Source organism: Thalassophryne amazonica, chromosome 10 (genome assembly GCF_902500255.1).
Source record: "Thalassophryne amazonica chromosome 10, fThaAma1.1, whole genome shotgun sequence".
Classification (NCBI taxonomy): domain Eukaryota; kingdom Metazoa; phylum Chordata; class Actinopteri; order Batrachoidiformes; family Batrachoididae; genus Thalassophryne; species Thalassophryne amazonica.
This window is the reverse complement of record NC_047112.1, coordinates 93,444,875-93,466,272: the sequence shown is the minus strand read 5'-3', so window position 1 is coordinate 93,466,272 and position 21,398 is coordinate 93,444,875. Positions and strand designations below refer to the sequence as shown.

The 21,398-nt window shown below is 41.3% G+C and overlaps 1 protein-coding gene across 1 annotated transcript; it reads left to right on the top strand.

Annotated features, from left to right (window-relative positions):
• Positions 1-1,036: 1,036 nt before the first annotated feature.
• Positions 1,037-7,868, top strand: slc10a4 (solute carrier family 10 member 4). Its single transcript, XM_034180532.1, has 3 exons — positions 1,037-1,712; positions 1,832-2,042; positions 7,094-7,868. The coding sequence occupies exons 1-3, from the start codon at positions 1,237-1,239 to the stop codon at positions 7,622-7,624; spliced, it is 1,218 nt and encodes a 405-aa protein (XP_034036423.1). The 5' UTR covers positions 1,037-1,236; the 3' UTR covers positions 7,625-7,868.
• The last annotated feature ends 13,530 nt before the right edge of the window (positions 7,869-21,398 follow it).

Sequence of the window (21,398 nt, the reverse complement as noted above, 5' to 3'; positions counted from 1 at the left end):
TTGGTCCATGGGACCCAACGTACTGCACATTTTCTATTTGTTCCTAAACTAATCAGAGCAGATCAGCTCAGTCAGGAATTTTCCATCACTCAGTCAGCTGTTAATCAAAAGCACCCCTAACATCCCTAATTGAGCTGATCTGCTCTGATTAGTTCAGGAACAGACAGAAAATGTGCAGTATGTTGGGTCCCGAGGACCACGATCGAGAAACGCTGCCCTACATCAGGATACTGGCAACTGCTCAGCTTTGGGAGCTACTGCTCCCTTTGATGGGACAGATTGTTCTTTTAAATGGGACAAATTTTTCTGTTTGACCCCACACAAATGTGGAAAAAGCTGGAAAGAAAGTGATTTTCACACACTATGTTTCATGTGGATGGCGTGGTGGTGCAATGTTGTATCACAGCAAGAAGTTCTTGGGATGGCTTCCTGCCTGGACATATGGAGTTTGCATATTGTCCCTGTGTTTGTGTGGACCCCTATTCCTCCCGCTTTGAAAAACATGCAGGTTAGGTGAAGTGGTGACTCTAAACTGACTGTAGGCCTGAAAGTGTGACTGTGTCTGTGTGTCCTTGTCCTGTCCAGGTTGTACCCACCTGTCACCCACTAACTGCCCGAATAGGCTCCAGCTCCCCTGGTGACCCTTAATTTGCATAATTGACTGTGTTTCATGTGTCCGGACTCTTCTCCTTTTGGTGGACCTGCCCTTTATTTTGGTGGACGCTTTCATTATTTGTTGATTTATGTATTTCAGTCATCTTTCTAATAAACCGACAAACGTGAATGAAAATAGCAAAACACCTCCTGGTTGAAGGTTATAAAGTTAGAAAGATGAAGAATTTCAGTTTGCTGTAATAAAGACGGACACATTTCAATATGCGTCAGTGATCTATTTTTAACTTAAGAGGAGCATCTGGTGGGTGGAGTTTTATTAATGGAGCCGTCAATTTTTTTTATTACTATTCTTTTTATTCACGTCCTTTTATGGGGCGCAGCGCAGGAGAAAAGCGCACCGCTGATTGGCCCGTCCGCTCCTGCTGAAGGGCGCGTGCTGCGTGCAGACTCTCCTCCGGCAGTGTGCGTGTGTCAGAGAACCAATCCGTGTCCGTCTCCGCGAGTCACTTAAGACTCGGCACCGTCGCATCCTCCGTCCACTCAGCTGGACCCCCGTAAACACCGAGCGCCACTTTTACGCAGGAAGCAGTTCGCGGTGCGCCTCTATCCTCCTGTTGCACCATGGACAGCTCCGGTCTGCCTACGCACTTTCTCCTGAATGACACTTTGAAGCACGGTGGGCACGTGGATGACTCCCCGGATGATGTGACCGCGTCAGGGTTACGAGGGAGCGGCGGCGGAACGAGGTTGGTGGCCGCTCCTCCGTCGGACTCCTCTTACCTGCTGCCCGCCTTCTGGGACTCCCCGCTCAGTCATGGGATCAACGTGTTCGTGGGGCTGGTCCTGTGCTTCACCATGCTGGGGCTGGGCTGCACGGTGGAGCTCAGCCAGCTCGGAGAGCACCTCCGCAGACCCGTCGGCGTGCTGCTGGCGCTCGTGTGCCAGTTTGTCATCATGCCCCTGGTGGCCTTTCTGCTGGCCTTAACTTTCTCTCTGGATGACGTAGCAGCCATGGCGGTTCTGCTGTGCGGCTGCTGCCCAGGAGGGAACCTGTCAAATATCATGACCCTGCTGGTGAACGGAGAGATGAACCTCAGGTAGACCAACCGCTTCTCACATCAGCTGAGCTGGTGGAGAATTACGCAAACTTTACGCACGGCTCTAAAGTGGTCCATGCTTCCATCCGTCCTGTAATGTTGTGCCTTCATCTCCTCAGCATCATCATGACCATCTCGTCCACGTTGCTGGCGCTCGTGCTGATGCCGCTGTGTCTGTGGATCTACAGTCGGGCGTGGATCAACACGCCTGTGGTCGACCTGCTGCCCTTCGGTGCCATCATCCTCACCCTGTGCAGCACCCTCATCCCCATTGGTTTAGGAGTTGTCTTGAGGTACCGCTGCACGAGAGTGGCAGATGTTGTTTTGAAGGTAATTTTTAAAGCTATAAATAACGTAATTGTGTCATATCAGAATTTATTAAAAACACGCACTTCTGCGTAAAAGCGCGCTGCGTAACTGTCCGTGTAATTAATTCGGAGGCGCTGCCGCAAGCATTGTGACGTCAGCGGCCCCTCCCTTTTATGATATGAGATCTGATTAAAACGTTAGTTTTTTTAAAACCGTGTTTGATTCTTTTATTTTTAATTATACCACGGTGGATTAGCGGTTGGCACTGTTGCCTCACAGCAAGAAAGTCATGGGATCGATTCCCACCTGGTTGTGTGTGGAGCTTGTGTGTTCTCCCCGTGTTTGTGTGGGTTCCCTCCGGGTGCTCCAGCTTCCTCCCACATCCAAACACATGCGGGTTAGGTGAACTGGAAACTTTAAATTCTTTAATAATTTAATTTAGTTCGGGTGTGAATGTGTCTGTCTGTCTGTATGTGGCCCTGCGACGACTGGCGTCCTGTCCAGGGTGTACCCCGCCTCACGCACTTTGACTGCTGGGATATATAGCACCCCACCCCTCCCAGAGCTCTGTAATTTTATTTCAAGGCTCATCATCAGTGCGACAAACAGCCGCAGCCGTGCGCGCTGAAGGACGTCGTGTGGTTTTTGGTTTAACTGCGCTTCAGACAGATGCACGCACGCTCACGTAAACAGTTTATTTAGGGCGTGCCCGTGTGGGCGGTGTGGGGATCAAGCGCGTGCGTGTCTACAAGTATCCACAGTGATTGGGATTTGCAGAACCACGCGCGCACGCACGTATTCATAAATATGAGATGCGCTGATGTGATTTTCGGCTTTTGTGCGTGAACAGATTTTTTTTCCAGTGGAAAATGGTTCTTGGGTTTTCTTTTTTATGGCGAGAGATTATTATATTCTGTGAGTAAAACCTTAAAGTGAAACACACTTTGATTTATGTAATAAGATGTTACAATAATATTTATTTAATTATGTTATAATTGTTTATCAGTGATTAAGCTTAATAGTTTGTTGTGCCTGTTAGGTCAGATCTGGGCGATGCACCTCACCACACCCACCACACTGCAAAACCAGCTTTGGTTCTGGGTGACAACCATCAAAGGACAACACTGGTCCATCCCCACCTCTCAAAAGTAGGGGAAACCAGGGCACAGTGAATCAGTAGATATAGCTGCAAAACTACATCTATAGTTGCAGCACTCATGCCATATTTTTATGCATAAAGACATCCCCCTTATAAATTAGTGTTTTGTTTTTGGATACATTAAGGGTAAAATTAAGTGGCAAGTGAAGTCAGTTTTTTCCTATCAAAAGTAAATTTTGTGGATGTCAGTGTCTTTGTATTTATTTCTCACAACAGAGGAAAGGTGGCCCAAAAAAATTATTAGTTAGAAGGCTACCCCATGCAACTGATGAGTATGTGTTATGTCTTCTCCAGACTATCATGACTAATTTACTAAGCCCCAGTATCAAGTGGATGACAAATATTACTTGTTGAAGCTTATACATTTATTTTTCCATTTCTATAATTTGTGTATATAAACAACTGTTTTCAAGTTTGAACAGAAATTATGACAGTTGTATTTATAATAGTTTCTAAAGGACTTATATCACTATACGAGGTCTGTCAATAAAGTAACGGTCCTTTTTATTTTTTTCAAAAACTATATGGATTTCATTCATATGTTTTTACGTCAGACATGCTTGAACCCTCGTACGCATGTGTGAGTCTTTCCATGCCTGTCGGTGACGTCATTCGCCTGTGAGCACGCCTTGGGAAGGAGTGGTCCCGCCCCCTCGTCAGATTTTCATTGTCTGGAAATGGAGGAATGAAAAGGACTTTTTTTCCATCAGAATTTTTTCAGAAGCTGTTATAGACTGACACCTGGAAACCATTCGAAAAATGTATCTGGCTTTCAGTGAAACTTTTACGGGCTTCACAGAGAATAAGGTCTGTTACTACAGCTTTAAGGACAGCTTTAAGGATGCTCGGCGCACCACGCTCCAAGCTGTGACGACGCGGCACAAGCCACCGGACCATTTCTAAATGGATGGCTCTGTGGATACGAGACCGTCGTGTGCTCTTTCTCTGGTTATCACAAGAGCTGGACATCAGCCATTTTCCGGCAGATTTCACTTTTAACAAGAGATTTTATCATGGAAAGCCGCGCAGAGGCTTCGCGCGTAAAGACCGATTCGCTTTGGAAGCGAGACAAAGGAACACCTCCGTTTCGGCGTGTCAGAGGACAAGTTTGGGCATGTCTATCTCGGCTTTCAATGCTTACCAGTTCAGTAAGTATCAGTGAAATTGTGGAGAGCTGGACATGTCCAAACTTGTCCTCTGACACGCCGAAACGGAGGTGTTCCTTGGTCTCGCTTCCAAAGCGAATCGGTCTTTACGCGCAAAGCCATCGTGCGGCTTTCCATGACAAAATCTCTTGTTAAAAGTGAATTCTGCCGGAAAATGGCTGATGTCCAGCTCTTGTGATAACCAGAGAAAGAGCACACGATGGTCTCGTATCCACAGAGCCATCCGTTTAGAAATGGTCCGGTGGCTTGTGCCGCGTTGTCGGAGCGCGGCGCCGAGCGTCCTTAAAGGGGTCCTTAAAGCTGTAATAACAGACCTTATTCTCTGTGAAGCCCGTAAAATTTTCACCGAAAGCCAGATAAATGTTTTCGAATGGTTTCCAGGTGCCAGTCTCTAACAGCTTCTAAAAAATTCTGATGGAAAAAAGTCCAAATCATTCCGCCATTTCCAGACAATGAAAATCCCACGAGGGGGCGGGACCACTCCTTCCCAAGGCGTACTCACAGGCGAATGACGTCACCGACAGGTGTGGAAAAACTCACGCATGCGCACGAGGGTTCAAGCTTGTCTGATGTAAAAACATATGAAAGAAAGCCATATAGTTTTTGAAAAAAATAAAAAGGACTGTTACTTTGACAGACCTCGTATAAGACACTCACACATTACATAGCTGGTTTGCTGGATTATAGTTTGTATATGTATCAGCATAGATTTAATATGTTTTGAAGAAATCTTTATAATCATGTGGTTTTTCATTATGTTCAAATGTTTCAAAACATTTCAGATCCACTGTGTCCCGGGAAACCGGGACACAGTGGATCTGATCTGTGTCCCGGTTTCCCAGGACACAGTGCCAGGTTTCATGCCAGGTACCCTTCCTTGTTTTTTTTTATACACACTACTGCACACAAATTATACAGTCATTTTGGATGAATTATAACATTCATGATCAATTCAATCTTTAATGATTATTATCCTGGTTATTGAAAGATACATTTTTTAATATACTATTTTTTCAAAATAAAACATTTTCATTCATTCATTTTCTGTCACTTATCTGGGTCTGTGTCTGGGTCATGGTGGCAGCTGACCAAGCAGCTCCTCCCACACTTCCCTATCCCCGACCAACCCCTGTAACTCTTCCTTGGGGATTCCAAGGCATTCCAAAGCCAGCTCCCTCCAGCCATGCAGTCTTAGGTCTTCCCCGTGGCCTCCTCCTAGGTGGATGTGTCTAGAGGACGTGCTTAGGGAGACAATATTGCATATATTTTAATAACTGTGTTTAATATATAATATAAAACTACATTTGCAGTACTGTGAAAAAGTTTGTGGAACTATTGAGGTTTTATGCATTTTCATGTTTATGACATTAAATAACAAAAAAAAAAAATCAGTCTTCATTATATTTAAACTTCTATAATTATTCCTTTAATGTTAAACACACAGTGAAACCAAATCTCTACAACATGACATAAATTGAATAAAAAAAATATCTAAACCAAAACAGTAGAATGGATAAGTTTGTGCCTCCAGTAGTACAATAAACTAAATCATCACTTCTACAGCCACTTTTTTTTTTAGACAAGTCAGGGGATGGATACATGAACATTTCCAAGTCACTGACTATGTTTTGCACTTTATTTACATCAGTCTTTAAGAAATACAAACAGTTTGGTTGTTGTTTGTCTTTCAGCTGCCCCACTTTGTTCGGGGTCACCACAGCAAAAACGGTTCAGGTTTGCACTGGAAATTGGCACAAGTTTTACACTGGATGCCCTTTCTGATGTAATTCCATTTCTACATGGAGAAACACACACAGTCCCTGGTCTTTCCAAGCCATATCCCAGCCAAGTACTAATCAGGACCTACTTTGCTTCACTTCTGAGATCTGATGAGATCAGGTGCACCCAGAGCAGACTGGCTGCAAACACAAACGGTATGGTACTGTATGGTTAACTCATCTGGAGAAGACAGTTTTCAAGAACTGTGCTGAGTGAGGGAAACCACCAAGACACCCATGAAAGCTCTGAAGGAGTTATTGGCTTAAAGTGGCTGTGAGTGCTGAAATTGTGCACAGTGCAACATTTGTTACCAGTTATACAGCTTCATGGTGGAGTGGAGCAGAGAAGGATTATTTAACACATTACGTTTCAGCTAACAGAAGGCACACTGAAAAAAATCTGTTGGATTTACTTGATTTAAATATGTACATTGGCTGCACATGAACAGAATCTATTCAAATAACAAAACAAGAAAATTCAGCTTTTTGGACATATTCTGATCATATGCAACCAAAACACATTTAAATCATGTTTTCCTTTTTTCCAGTGTAGATTTAATGTTTTGTTTATGAAAGTACTTCTACAAGTACACTAGCCTGTAACTCCTTCAGAGTTTGTCTTGGTGGCTTCCCTCACCCCTCTCCTCCTTACACAGCCCCCCAGTTTTGAGAACTGTATGTACTTATACATCCTTTGTTTTGATGTTGCAGATATTTTTTTTTATTTAGTTCAAATGACATACACTTAGAAATTTTAATATACAGAAGCCAAAGAGGTTTATTTTACTTTGTTGTGACTTTCAACATAACAAAATGTGAGTCAAATACTGAAGTATGACCTTGAGCTTCAATAGCCGCTGCATTCTGCTAAAAGAGGAATTCTTATATTTGAGAGTAAGTAAGACAGATGGAGCAGAGTGCAACAAAACGCCACAGTGAGGTGTAACCAGCACACTCTTGTGTTTGCAGGCGTCCCTGTGGTCTCTGCTGGTCACTCTGGTGATGCTGTTCATCCTGACCGGGGCCATGCTGGGACCAGAGCTGCTGGCCACCATCCCACTGTCTGTCTACATGGTGGCCGTGCTGATGCCTCTGTGTGGGTATGCAGCCGGTTACGGCCTAGCCGTGCTCTTTCACCTGCCGCCCAACAGCCGCAGATCGGTGTCTCTGGAGACGGGATGCCAGAACGTGCAACTGTGCACGGCAATCCTGAAGCTGGCTTTCCCACCACACCTGATGGGCGGGTTGTACATGTTCCCTCTGCTCTATGCCCTGTTCCAAGCAGCTGAGGCCGGCGTCTTCATCCTGGTCTACAGGCTGTACAGAAAGGAGGTTCTGCACAAAAAGGAGCCCATAGGGGACAGCCGCGACATGGATATAACATATCAAAGGTTTCATGATGATGACACTGGCTTTGACTCATCTTACGGTACGATGACAGTGAGTGACCCAAACAGCATCATGTTGGACCCCTGTCCTCCAGACGCAACGGCCGTTTAACGTTACCAAAGAAAAGCTGCAGCTGGAGTCAACATTAGTGCCAAAAACAGCCGGAGACGTGCAGGGAAACTGACATTTGTCGCTCATCTGACTGAAGAATAAAGGTGCTTCATGTCAGGAGCTTCATTGCTTCAAAGCATCCAAGACTAACATCCAGTGTAGAGACCAAAATGCAGATATCAAGGAAGCAGCAAAATGTACATGTAACCTGTGAAAGTACATCAATAAAAGCAATTTTAGTCCCGTACACGTGGCTTCAACGGTCATTATTTCTATTATCAATGTATCTGTTGAATTTCTTGTGTTCACAGCTAAAACGAGCCACTTAATCAATGACTGAGCTTTACAAAAAACATCATTAACTACACTGTAAAAAGTCTGTGAAATTAACGGGGAAATCCTGTGAAATTAATACATTAAAAAAACTGTAAAACGAAAACCAATGGAGTATTGTTTAATATCCAACAATAATGTGGAACTAAACCGAACTGTGAATTTAACAGTACAAATATGTTAAAATAATCATATACCATTGTGGAATTTACAAATGACTGTAGTTTAAACACACAAAAACTAATACCACAAACTGTACAATACAGTTAGACTTTGATTAGAATTTTCACAAATACAATAAGATACTGATAATTAAGGGTTTGAAAAAGAGGGGATGTGTCTATTTAAAGTACATTTTGAGCATATTTAAACATAAGGTGACCATGTTAGAGATTTTATCTTCTAAATAGACAATAAAATTACAACAGGTTTATGCTGTAAAATTTACACATTTTTATGTAAAACCATTTACATATTCACTGTAATTTTTACAGAATTATATATATATATATATATATATATATATATATATATATATATATATATATATATATATATATATATATACGAGGTCTGTCCGTAAAGTATAGGTCCTTTTTATTTTTTTCAAAAACTATATGGATTTCATTCATATGTTTTTACGTCAGACATGCTTGAACCCTCGTGCGCATGCGTGAGTTTTTCCACGCCTGTCGGTGACGTCATTCGCCTGTGAGCACTTCTTGTGGGAGGAGTCGTCCAGCCCCTCGTCGGAATTCCTTTTTCTGAGAAGTTGCTGAGAGACTGGCGCTTTGTTTGATCAAAATTTTTTCTAAACCTGTGAGACACATCGAAGTGGACATGGTTCGAAAAATTAAGCTGGTCTTCAGTGAAAATTTTAACAGCTGATGAGAGATTTTGAGGTGATTCTGTCGCTTTAAGGACTTCCCACGGTGCGAGACATCGCGCAGCGCTCTCAGGCGCCGTCGTCAGCCTGTTTCAAGCTGAAAACCTCCACATTTCAGGCTCTGTTGATCCAGGACGTCGTGAGAGAACAGAGAAGTTTCAGAAGAAGTCGGTTTCAGCATTTTATCCGGATATTCCACTGTTAAAGGAGATTTTTTTAATGAAAGACGTGCGGGCGGATTGCAGCGTCGGCTCGCAGCCGCCGCGACGCTCCACCACAGGAAAAACACCTCTGTTGGAAGCCTTGAGGACAAGTTGGAACATCTCCAGCTGATAAACAATTTCTCATATACTCAATCCACTGAAAGCCATCAAAAGCCAACTGGATTTTAACAAATGGTTATCAACACGGAGGTGTTTTTCCTGTGCCGCCGCGCCACGTCGGCTGTGTCCCGACGCGCGGACCCGTCCGCACGTCTTTCATTAAAAAAATCTCCTTTAACAGTGGAATATCCGGATAAAATGCTGAAACCGACTTCTTCTGAAACGTCTCTGTTCTCTCACGACGTCCTGGATCAATAGAGCCTGATATGTGGAGGTTTTAAGCTTGAAACAGGCTGATGATGCTGTCTGAGAGCGCTGCACGACGTCTCGCACCGTGAAAAGTCCTTAAAGCGACAGTATCACCTCAAAATCTCTCATCAGCTGTTAAAATTTTCACTGAAAACCGATGTGTCTCACAGGTTTAGAAAAAATTTTGATCAAACAAAGCGCCAGTCTCTCAGCAACTTCTCAGACAAAGGAATTCCGACGAGGGGCTGGACGACTCCTCCCACAAGGAGTGCTCACAGGCGAATGACGTCACCGACAGGCGTGGAAAAACTCACGCATGCGCACGAGGGTTCAAGCATGTCTGACGTAAAAACATATGAATGAAATCCATATAGTTTTTGAAAAAAATAAAAAGGACCTATACTTTACGGACAGCCCTCGTGTATATATATACAGTGAGGAAAATAAGTATTTGAACACCCTGCAATTTTGCAAGTTCTCCCACTTAGAAATCATGGAGGGGTCTGAAATTTTCATCTTAGGTGCATGTCCACCGTGAGAGACATAATCTAAAAAATCTGGAAATCACAATGATCATTTCCTGATAAACATCTCAAAAACAACGGTCACTGATGTCATAATTTTTGTTGTGGTAGAAATATGCTTTCTGGCTTCCGTCCGTGGTGCATTCAATGTGCATCGGAAAAAAATCGATGCAAGCAGGCAGCGAGCGATCCATCACAATTTCAACCGTCAACTGAATCGATGCACACTGAATGAACAGATGCACTCACATCACGCACCTTTGTATCTAGGTACCGATCCGTATCGATTAATCTCCACATGCCTAGTCAGTATCTTCATGTATCGCTATATGTATTGTATCACTGGCAGTGTATCAAGGTGCGTATCAAATCGTTGTCAGTGATGAGATTCACATGCCTAGTCTGTAACAGGGAGTTATGCTGCATTCCATTAATACACTTTATATGAGCGAAGCGACGTGCAGTGGTGCGAAGCTCGCTCATGGCACATGAAGTCCTAAACAGGAAGTGCCGAATTTTGAGTCTACAGTGAAACAAGAAATGTAAAATGTCAAACACTTCATGGACTGACAGACGAGATCTCATGGACTCTCACGGGAATACAATGGCAAGTTCACACTGAAACAGGAAGTGCCAAATTTTGAGTCCACAGTGAAACAGGAACTGTCAAATGTTGAACACTTCCTGGCAAGGCTGGAGCTAGAATGGAGGCCAGGTTGCACTGGACTCCCCTGAAATCTGATTGGACACAGATGATTTACATGTCACAACACCACACGTCTGGTTGAAAAGAGCTGCATTTTGAAATCAGTGACACATATTGACTGCTAGGCCCCTCCAGTACAGTAGCTGACGCTGTGTACCACAAAAAGGTCTAATGCACCTTAGTAGAAGAAGAAAAATGTTTGACTGATGGACTCCAAATGACACTAAAGTTCTATTGGTGAGTAAATGACCGTATTTTATGCCAGAAAGGAGGTCCAGGTTGTTAAAAGCAGCATTTCTCCTTTAATTTGGGTTACCTTATATACACGTTTTTCGGTGATTTTTAAACAAGCAGGCAACTGTTGATTCATGAGATACAACGTGAAGACACTCAGGCTGAAAGAAATACAGCCAATTTACTTCTCCTCTGTTCTGTATAAAACGTGTGTAACCTCTTAATTTTGCTCTCTGAAGGACTTATTTTTAAATAACCTCTGAATTTTACTGAGTGACACATCAGTGACACAACTTTAGATACATAAATCTAAAGTTATCTTCCTTAAACTCAAACTGAAAGCAAATTTCAACTTGATATGAATTAATAAAAAAAATATAAAATCCAGCTTCCTGATGAAGTGGTGTAGAGGAGGATTAAAAAAAAAATAAGACCTCATAGTTCAGCTACAATTTGACAGAAAGTACATTTCAGATGAAAACCTAGATTTGATGTTTTGGTGAAAGAAACTTTTGTATTTCTTCATAATTGATATAAATAAAGTGCAAGACATATTAAGTGACTTGGAAATGTTCATGTTTCTATCCCCTGACTTGTCTGAAGAAAACGGCCAATAAAACTGATTATTATTTACAGGTTTTATGACGTTTTAAAGATTTGCTTTGAATTTGAGAAATTTCTATTCTTTATTTTTTTGTATTTCTTCTATTTAAAATGGTATAAACAAATTAAAATGTTTAATTCCAAGTGTTCCAATACTTTTGGATTGCACAGTATCCTAACTTTATGATGAGTGCAAAATGAGTGTGGTATTATTACTGTTTTGTTTACGAATGTTTAATTTTCACTGTTGCTACACTTTGTGTGAAATCATAGTCATATTGTATATCATATTGATATGACAATATTGAGATATGATCATTTGGCCATATTGTACAGCCCTACTGTCAACTAGCTGAAAATTTTGAACATTAATTAAAAACAAAATGCTTAAAGTGGCAGGGGGTTAAAAGGGCTGTAATTAGGGGGGTCTGTGGGGTGAAGCCCCCCTCAGAAGCTGAAAGGGGAAAATAAAGAAAAATGCTTAAAAAGGCGGGGGTCTGAGCTGAAAGGTTTTAGCCATGCTAATGCTCCCCTGAAGCATTTGCTCCCCCCCAAAAAAGTCTGAAGGCCCTAAATGACATGGTGAGATGCTGAAGAGCTTTGCTCGTTCATGTCTGTGACGTACATATTAGAAGATGATTAGAATAGGTTAGTCATAATAACTGTGGATCTTTTTTAATGGGCCCAACTCATTTAGTGCAGTATACAGGAAAAATAATTGTGCATTTTGTAATAAACACACATATAGCCAAAGGTATTCCAAATAAAAGTGGATGTTGGGCCATCATGAATTTTCCATGTCACTCATGGCAGCCAATTTTCAAAATGAAAATTTAAAAATGCTCCAATTGTACTGCAAGATACACATGATTTGTCTGATCATAAAGATTTCAAATAAGTACGACGTATAGTTTGGAATATCTATGAGTGAATGTTGCAGGTGTGGAGGCCCAGTGGTTCATGTGCTTTGGCTTCAGGGTGGAAGGTTTTCGCTTCAAACCTCACGCCTGCCACATTTCTCCATGTTACGTCAGGAAGGGCATCCGGCGTGAAACTTGTGCTGAAATCAAGATCCACCTTGGATCTGCTGCGGCCTCGAGTGAAAACCAAGAGAGCAGCCGACGGGGCTTACTTACTATGACTGATTTATGGGGTAAAAACAGGATGGCAAAGGTCAATTTTAGTTTGTACACAGGTCAGAAGTTGAAGTTGTTCCAATTTTGGGAAAAAAAAAAGAAAAAGTGCTGCAAATTATTGGTTGAGGTAGTAGAATGAATAAATACAGTAGCTTTGTCTGTGTTGAATGTTTGGGCTCCAAAGTAAAGGTCAAACAATATTGAAATCCTTTGGATTCTGTGACATGTGACATATGTTCCATATATTATTTATTATGCTAACTAATCATTACACATGGTGACAACTATTCATTTTTAAAACCCTCAACCAATAATTTGCATCACTTTTTACCAAAATTAGAGCAACTTGAACTTTTGACCCCTGTACAAACTGAAATTGACTTGTCACCATTCTTGTTGTTTTTACCCCATAACTCCATAACATTCAGTCACAGATAGTCCAAACTATACCTTTTTGGAGGATTTATGATCAGACAAATAATGTGGTATAGTTGTCAATATGATTGCAGCATTTTTCAATTTTTATTTTGTAAAATGCCTGCCATGGGTGACATATTGAAAATTCACGATGGCCCAAAATCCAATTTATTTGTAACACCTTTGGATACATGTGTACCAAACTCTATGCTTTTAATATGTATATGTCATGGACATGAATAAGTGAAGCTCTTCAGCATCTCACCATGTCATTTACGTACGTCAGACTATTTTTTTCAGTAAATGCTTCTGGGGAACATTAGCATGGCTAAAAACCTTCGGGCTCTCATACCCCCCACCGCCATTTTAAGCATTTTCTTTATTTGCATCTCACATGCCTGGAAAAAGTCTTCACCATCTCATTTAGGTCCTTCACACTTTATTTTCCGTAAATTCTTCTTGGGAGCATTAACATGGCTAAAAGCCTTTGGCTTCGGGGGTAATTACAGCCCTCTTAACCCCCTGCCACTTCAAGCATTTTTAAAATCTAGACATTAATTCATATGCAACTTTTCAGCTAGTTGGCAGTAGGGCTGCACAATATGGCCAAATTATCGTATCTCAATATTGAAGCCAAACATTATACCTCTATCGATTAGATTTGATACAATATGACTATGATTTCACACAAAGTGCAGCAACAGTGAAAATTAAGCATTCTTAAACAGAACAGTAATAATATCACACTCATTTTGCACTCATAAGGTTATGATACAGTGCCCTCCAGAAGTATTGGAACACTAGGTATTTCACACAAGAAATACACCCACTCACTTATCTTCAAACGCTTACTCCAATTAAGGGTCGTGGGTGGCTGGAGCCTACCCCAGCAGTCACAGGGTGTGATGCAGGGTACACCCTGGACAGGACACCAGTCCATCATCCCCAGATGATGGGTTACATAAGTAATCCCACACTTTGGTATAATACCTGCAAATAATAATCAGTTTTATTGTCCGTTTTCTTCAGACAAGTCAGGAGATGGATACATGAACATTTCCAAGTCACTGAATATGCCCTGGACTTTAACATCAATTATGAAGAAATACAAAATTTTCTTTCACCAAAACATCAAATATAGGCTTTCATCTCAAATGTACTTTCTGGCAACTGTTATCTGAATTTTCAGGTCTTCATTTTAGAAGCTGTATTTTATATTTAGAAGATCATTTTAGTTTTTTTTTGTATTTGAAATGGCATAATCAAATTAAAATTTTTGAAATACCAAGTATTCCAAGACTTTAGAGGGCAACTGAGAAACACTCAGGGGCAGCATCTTACATGTCATATATGCCAGTGTGAATCAACTGGCTGTCTGCTAGTTTTATTAATCTAAAGTCACCGGAGAAGCATGTATATATAAGGCAACCCGAATTAAAGGAGAAATGCCGCTTTTAACAACTTGGACCTCATTTCCGACATAAAATATGACCATTTACTTCATGTTCAAATCTGGCTTGAAGATTTATCTTCTACTAAGATGGATTAGAACTTTTTGTGGTACACAGTGCCAACTACTGTACAGGAGGAACGTAGCAGTCAAAATGGCTCTTTTCTACTAGAAGTGTGGTGCAGTGACATATAAATCATCTGGGGTGGCACCTGGGGTGTCCAATCAGATTTCAGGGGTTTCCAGTGCCTACCCTGAACTCCCCTCTAGCTTCATCCATGCCAGGAAGCATTCAACATTTGACATTTCCTGTTTCACTGTGGACTCAAAATTCAGCACTTCCTGTTTCAGTCTCAACTTGCCACTGAATTTCCGCGAGATCCCAGGAGAGCTTGTCTATTGTCAATCCAGGAAGTGTTCAACATTTGACATTTCCTGTTTCACTGTGGAGTCAAAATTTGGCCCTTCCTGTTTGGGACAGTGTACCATGAGTGCACTTTGCACCACTGCGCATCGCTTCACTTGTATCACAAAATGCACAATTGTTATAGAAATTTTACCAAAGCTGCACCACTAATTACAGTTATGTGTAGGTGGGCCTTAAAGTGCAAAAGGTTGAGAACCCCAGCTCTAGTACTTTATATCTATGTAAAGTCCTCCTAGTGAAAACCTCTTCAGTGATGGATATTTTGTGTACTTTTACTTTAATCTCTGCTCTCTGTGTATTTTCAGTTTCTTTGCTACCTGTTCACAGGCTTCCAGGTTCAGGTGTGCTCTGGTTTCCTCACTAATTCACCTCAGTATTTGCCCTGCTTTCCTGTTGATTTACTCCTGGTGAACTATACTTTAGGTGTAGTTTTTCTGGCCGACAGATTCTGCTCTTTTTCTCTTTGTCCGAGGTACCATCGACATCTCACAAGACAGACAGCTGCAACACACAGGGTACTGGACTGACCAGGAGATGCCATGCCTGAGGCTGAAGTAGCACACTGCAGTCTGCATTTTGGAATAAACTGCTGTAGTGACAGGCTCACTGACAGCATGATGGATGTATGCCGACCCTGCATCCCAGGGTGCTGGATGCCCCCTGCCTGTGGCTTAAATGCTTGTGTGGTTATCTTAACAACTGCACCTTGATTTCCTGTTTGCTGTTTCTTCAGCTTTGTAAAACTTTGTAAAAACCTTGTAACTGTTAGAATGGCCTAAGCAGTGGGCCACCCCTCTGAGTCTGGTCTACTTGAGGTTTCTTCCTCAATATTGTCTAAGGGAGTTTTTCCTTAGCACTGTCGCCTGTGTGCTTGCTGTAGGGGTTGGTAAAGTTTGACTTTACGCGTGTTAAGTGCCTTGAGACAGCTTTGTTGTGATTTGGTGCTATATAAATGAAATAAATTAAAATTGTTTCAAGCTCTGTTTCAATGTTGCTTTTACTTCAGTCAGTGCCGGATTGTTAGTGCTCCTAAGCCTGCTCTCTTGCATCCATTCCTTGTGTTTGCTCTTCAGTTACTGACCCATGCTGCTGTCTTTTCTTCCTCAAGTTTAGCCTGCCAACTTCTGGTTTGACTGCATGATATGATTGCCTCCTGTGTTACGACCCTCTGCTTGGTTTACCTGTTTGACTATTCCTTCACCAACACTGTTGTACTGTGAACTGATAATCTGGTGCATATATTCTGATCCATCTGTGTGTTTCCACCCAGAGGCATTTGCTGTTGGGACTGATCTTCTGCTCCATCCTGATCCTTGTGAAAATTACAGCTAAGAATAAAGCCTGTTCAGCTTTTACTCCTGTGCTGTTCTCTGCACTGGGGTCCCCAGCTGTTCTTATAATGTTATACCTGATAGATGTAACAACATTTTAGTATTTTGCTAAATTGACAGAGGAGGCTCTGAATGTGACTGCTGTTAAAAGAATCAACTTTTTGCAGTGTTACAACCTAATTTGGCTGCATACAAATCAGGATCTCTCTGCACAAAAGTAATTAATCTCTCACTGTTGATCAACATCAGTTTATCCTTGTAGCTGCAGCAAGTGGAAGAACTTCAGACATTTCAGAGTTCCTTTTGTTACAAGTGTGTGCGTATTTTTCAGATTAATCAGAGACTTTAACAGTCTTTCTTTAACCACTGAGCCATGTTGTTGTCTCCGTGGTACACATTTTAATATCTCTGAGAAGCACTGACCTGCTGTTGACCCCAAGTTCACCCACCCATGGCTCTCACAGTAAATTGCGTTAATGTCATTACTGTGAAGATAAATGGCTCAGAGGTTATTTCTTTCTAAGTACCTCCGTGGGCTTTTTCCACCCAAAGGACTCACATCTGTCAGTACTGTGAGAGGTTCATCAGTGTAGGCAGCACCACAGTCACAGTCTCCACATTTAATTAAGTCTGTCCAAAATTGGACCACTTTATCAATGACTAATACAAAACCGTTCTACCAGGTTGAATCCATGTTGGCTCCAAACTGTTTGAATTAAAGTTATGACCTTGAGTTTGACCTTTCAAGGTCACTCAAGATCAAAGTTTGTGTGATCAAGAGAAGTTGATGACTTCACATTAGCAGAGGTGGGACGAAGTCACCATCAAGTCACTCTCATGTCATCAATCAGCAAGTCCCAAGTCAAGTCTCAAGTCCTTATTACCACCAATTGTTTGCAAGCTGACTTGCAATGAAATTAACAACAGGTGCACTGGAGGGGCAACAATGAGATGACATCCAAAGCAGGAATGGTTTTACAGGTGGAGGCCACTGACATTTTTTTTCCTCCTCATCTTTTCTGATTTTTCACTAGTTTTGTATTTGGGTGGGGTCAGTGTCACTACTAGTAGCATGGTGCCATACCTGGACCCTACAGAGGTTGCACAGGTAGCCCAACTCCTCCAGGATGGCATATCAATATGTGCCATTGCCAGAAGGTTTGCAGTGTCTCCCAGCACAGTCTCAAGAGCATGGAGCAGATTATTTGAGAGCTGGATAGGGCTGTAGAAGGTCCTTAATCCATCAGCAGGACCAGAATTTGCTTGTTTGTGCAAGGAGAAACAGGATGAGGACCGCCAGATCTACAAAATGACCTCCAGTAGGCCACTGGTGTGAATGTCTCTGACCAAACAACCAGAAACAGACTTCATGAGGGCTACCTGAGGGCCTGACCTCCTGTAACGGGCTCTATGCTCAGTGGCCAACACTGTGGAGCTTGATTGGCATTTGCCATAAAACACCAGAATTGGCAGGTGTGACACTGGTACCCTGTGCTTTTCACAGATGAGAGCAGGTTCAGCCTGAGCACGTGACAGATGCGAAAGAGTCTGGAGATGCTGTGGAGAATGTTATGCCACATGCAACATCAATCAACATGAGCGGTTTGGTGGTGAGTCAGTGATGATCTGGGGAGACATAACCCTGGAAGGACGCACAGACATCTACAGGGTAGACAACAGCACCCTGGCTGCTATAGGTATCAGGATGAAATCTTTGGACCCACTGTCAGACCCTACACTGCTGCAGTGGGCCCTGGGTTCCTCTTGATGCAAGACAATGACTAGCCTCATGTGGCGAGAGTATGCAAACATATCTCACCATCATTGGAGGATGAAGGAATTGGCCCCCATGCTCTCCTAACCTAAATCGAATAGAACACCTGTGGGACATTATTTTTCAGGCCATCTGACACCACCAGGTTGCATCTCAGACTGTTCAGGAGCTAAGTGATGCCCTGGTCCAGATCTGGGGGGAGATCCCCCAGGACACCATCTCATTACAAGCATGTTCCGATGTTGTCAGGCATGAATACAAGCATATGGAGGCCATACAAAATACTGAGTATCATTTTGAGTTGCTGCAATAAAATTTTGACAAAATGAACAAGGCTGTCGCATCATATTTTTTTTTCACTTTGCTTTTCAATTAAATATACAGCAGACAAACATAGTGATATTTGAGAAGTAAAATAAAGTTTATAGGCTTTACAGAAAGTGTGAAATAATTCTTTAAAGAAAAATTAGGCAGGTGCATAAATGTGGGCACCCCAACAGAAAAAATACATCAATATTTAGTAACAGATCCTCCTTTTGCAGAAATAACAGCCTCTAAACACTTCGTATAACTTCCAATGAGAGTCTGGATTCTGGACCATTCTTCTTTACAAAACATCTCAGGTTTGTTGGTTTCCGAGCATGGACAGCCCACTTAAAATCACACCACATGTTTTCAATAATATTCAGGTCTGGGGACTGAGATGGCCATTCCAAAACGTACTTGTTCCTTTGCGTGAATGCCTTAGTAGATTTTGAGCAGTGTTTAGGGTCGCTGTCTTGTTGAAAGATCCAGCCCTGGCACAACTTCAACTTTGTCATTGATTCATGAATGTTGTTCTCAAGAATCTGCTGATTTTGACTGGAATCCATGTGACCCTCAACTTTAACAAGATTCCCAGTACCTGCACTGGCCACACAGCCACACAGCATGATGGAACAACCTCCAAATTTTACTGTAGGTAGCAAGTGTTTTTCTTGGAATGCTGTGTTCTTTTTCAGCCATGCATACCGCCCCTTGCTATGTCCAAATAACTCAATTTTAGTTTCATCAGTCCACAGCACCTTATTCCAAAATGAAGCTGACTTGTCCAAATGTGCTTTAGCATACCTCAAGCGACTCTGTTTGTGGCATGTACGCACAAAAGGCTTCCTCTCCATTACGGCATCATACGCCATCTCTTTTTGCAAAGTGTGCTGTATAGTTGAACGATGCACAGAGACACTATCTGCAGCAAGATCATGTTGTAGGTATTTGGAGCAGGTCTGTGAGTTGACTATGACTGTTCTTACCATCGTTTGCTTCAGCTTATCTGAGATTTTTCTTGGCCTGCCACTTTGGGCCTTAACTAGTACTGTGCCTGTGGTCTTCCATTTCCTCACTATGTTCCTCACAGTGGAAACTGACAGCTGAAAACTCTGAGATAGCTTTTTGTATCCTTTCCCTAAACAATGATGTTGAACAATTTTTGTTTTCAGGTCATTTGAGAGGTGTTTAGAGGCTCCCATGTTGCCACTCATTAGAAGAGATGCAAAGAGGGGAAACATTTGCAAATGGCCACCTTAACTACCCTTTCTCATGATTGGAGTCACCTGTGTAAGGAGGTCCAGGGTCAGTGAGCTTCCCAAACCAATGTTGTGTTCCAATAATTAGTGCTACATGTATTCAAATCAATAAAATGACAAGGATGCCCAAATTTACGCACCTGCCCAATTTTGTTTACATAATTATTGCACACTTTCTGTAAATACTAGAAACTTCATTTTACTTCTCAAATATCAATGTGTTTGTCTGCTATATGATATATTTAACTGAAATTTCTGATCCAGACAAACAATGATTTATAAAGAAAAATCATGAAAATTATCAGGGGTGCCCAAACTTTTGCATACAGCTGTATTTATATTTTTCACTTAAATGGGTGTTTTACCAAAGCTTCAACTAAGACGATGAATCAATAAATCAATGTATGAACAACAAAAATCAATATTTCTTTTGAGTGACAGGTGATGTACATTAAACATGTTTTCTTCTTCTTTCTTTATTAAATGTGTTGATGGAGCTATTCACTCATAAATTATGTTCAACATATGATATATGATCGCTAGTTTTAATTGCTTGTTGTTCGTTCATGTATGTACAATATTCAGTAAGTTGTAGTGATACTGAACAGTACTAATCACCTTTAATGAAAGTGATTAATAAACTAAAAGAAAAAACAAAGGCTATACAAATTCCAAAAATAATAAACAAGCATGGAAGAGGTGATCTGAGCAATAGCAAAACGGCATAATATACATACAGACTTTGTCAAATCTGTTGGGTTTATTTATGTATTTTGTGTGTGTCTTGCGCTCACCTTTTGGTTGTGCTGTTTCCGAAATGTGGGAAGCAGTCTTTACAGTAACTAACCTGTTTCCCAACTGATGAAAAATTATGAATCTTGATGGGTTTGTGAGTAAAATGTGCACATATTTCAAGCGGCAGTAAATGTGCTGACAGGGGTTCTTTAACATGAAGGAAATGGCCTTTCCAGAAGTGGCAGCCAGATTCGGAAGTCTGATTTGGTCCACCTTCCTATGCTTTGCAAAGTAATTATGTTTGTATTTTTGTGTGTTTTTTCCTAACATACAACCCCAATTCCAGTGAAGTTGGGACGTTGAGTGAAATGTAAATAAAAACAGAATATTTGCAAATCCTCTGCAACCTATATTCAATTGAATACACCACAAAGACAAGATATTTAATGTTCAAACTGATAAACTTTGTTTTTGTGCAAATATTTGCTCACTTTGAAATGGATGCCTGCAACACGTTTCAAAAAAACTAATAATAATAATAATATTAATTTGTTTCCTCATTAGTAGCTGATGTGAATTTCAGTATCCATAAATCTGGGATCAACTTTGATATATTTGCATTTTATGATAAAACACTTAATTTTACAGACACTTTTTGATATGCAATAGTTCAATTTTCCCCTGATGATGATAAATAGCTTACTGAACTAAATTGAACTTGTGGTATTTAGATTTTTTTTATTGTATATTAAACAATGTCAGTGCAAATTTTGCTGTGTTTGCCATTAGGCGCACACAGTCTACACCGCTATCAGGTCTGTTGAACGCGCTTTATCTGGATTACTTAAACCTGACACACCTCTTTAGCCAGGCTGTGTGCCTGTAGCTCAAAGATACAAATCAATCAATCGATTCATCAATCAGGTCACTTCAGACCGCAGTGTGAACGCAGCATTTTTCCATCAGCACTAACTTAAAATAACAGCAGAGTATGAAAAAAATATATACATTTTAAGTGTATTATATGATGAAAATGAAAAAAAAAAAAGGTGTCTCCATGGTGACACACCTGCAGATGATC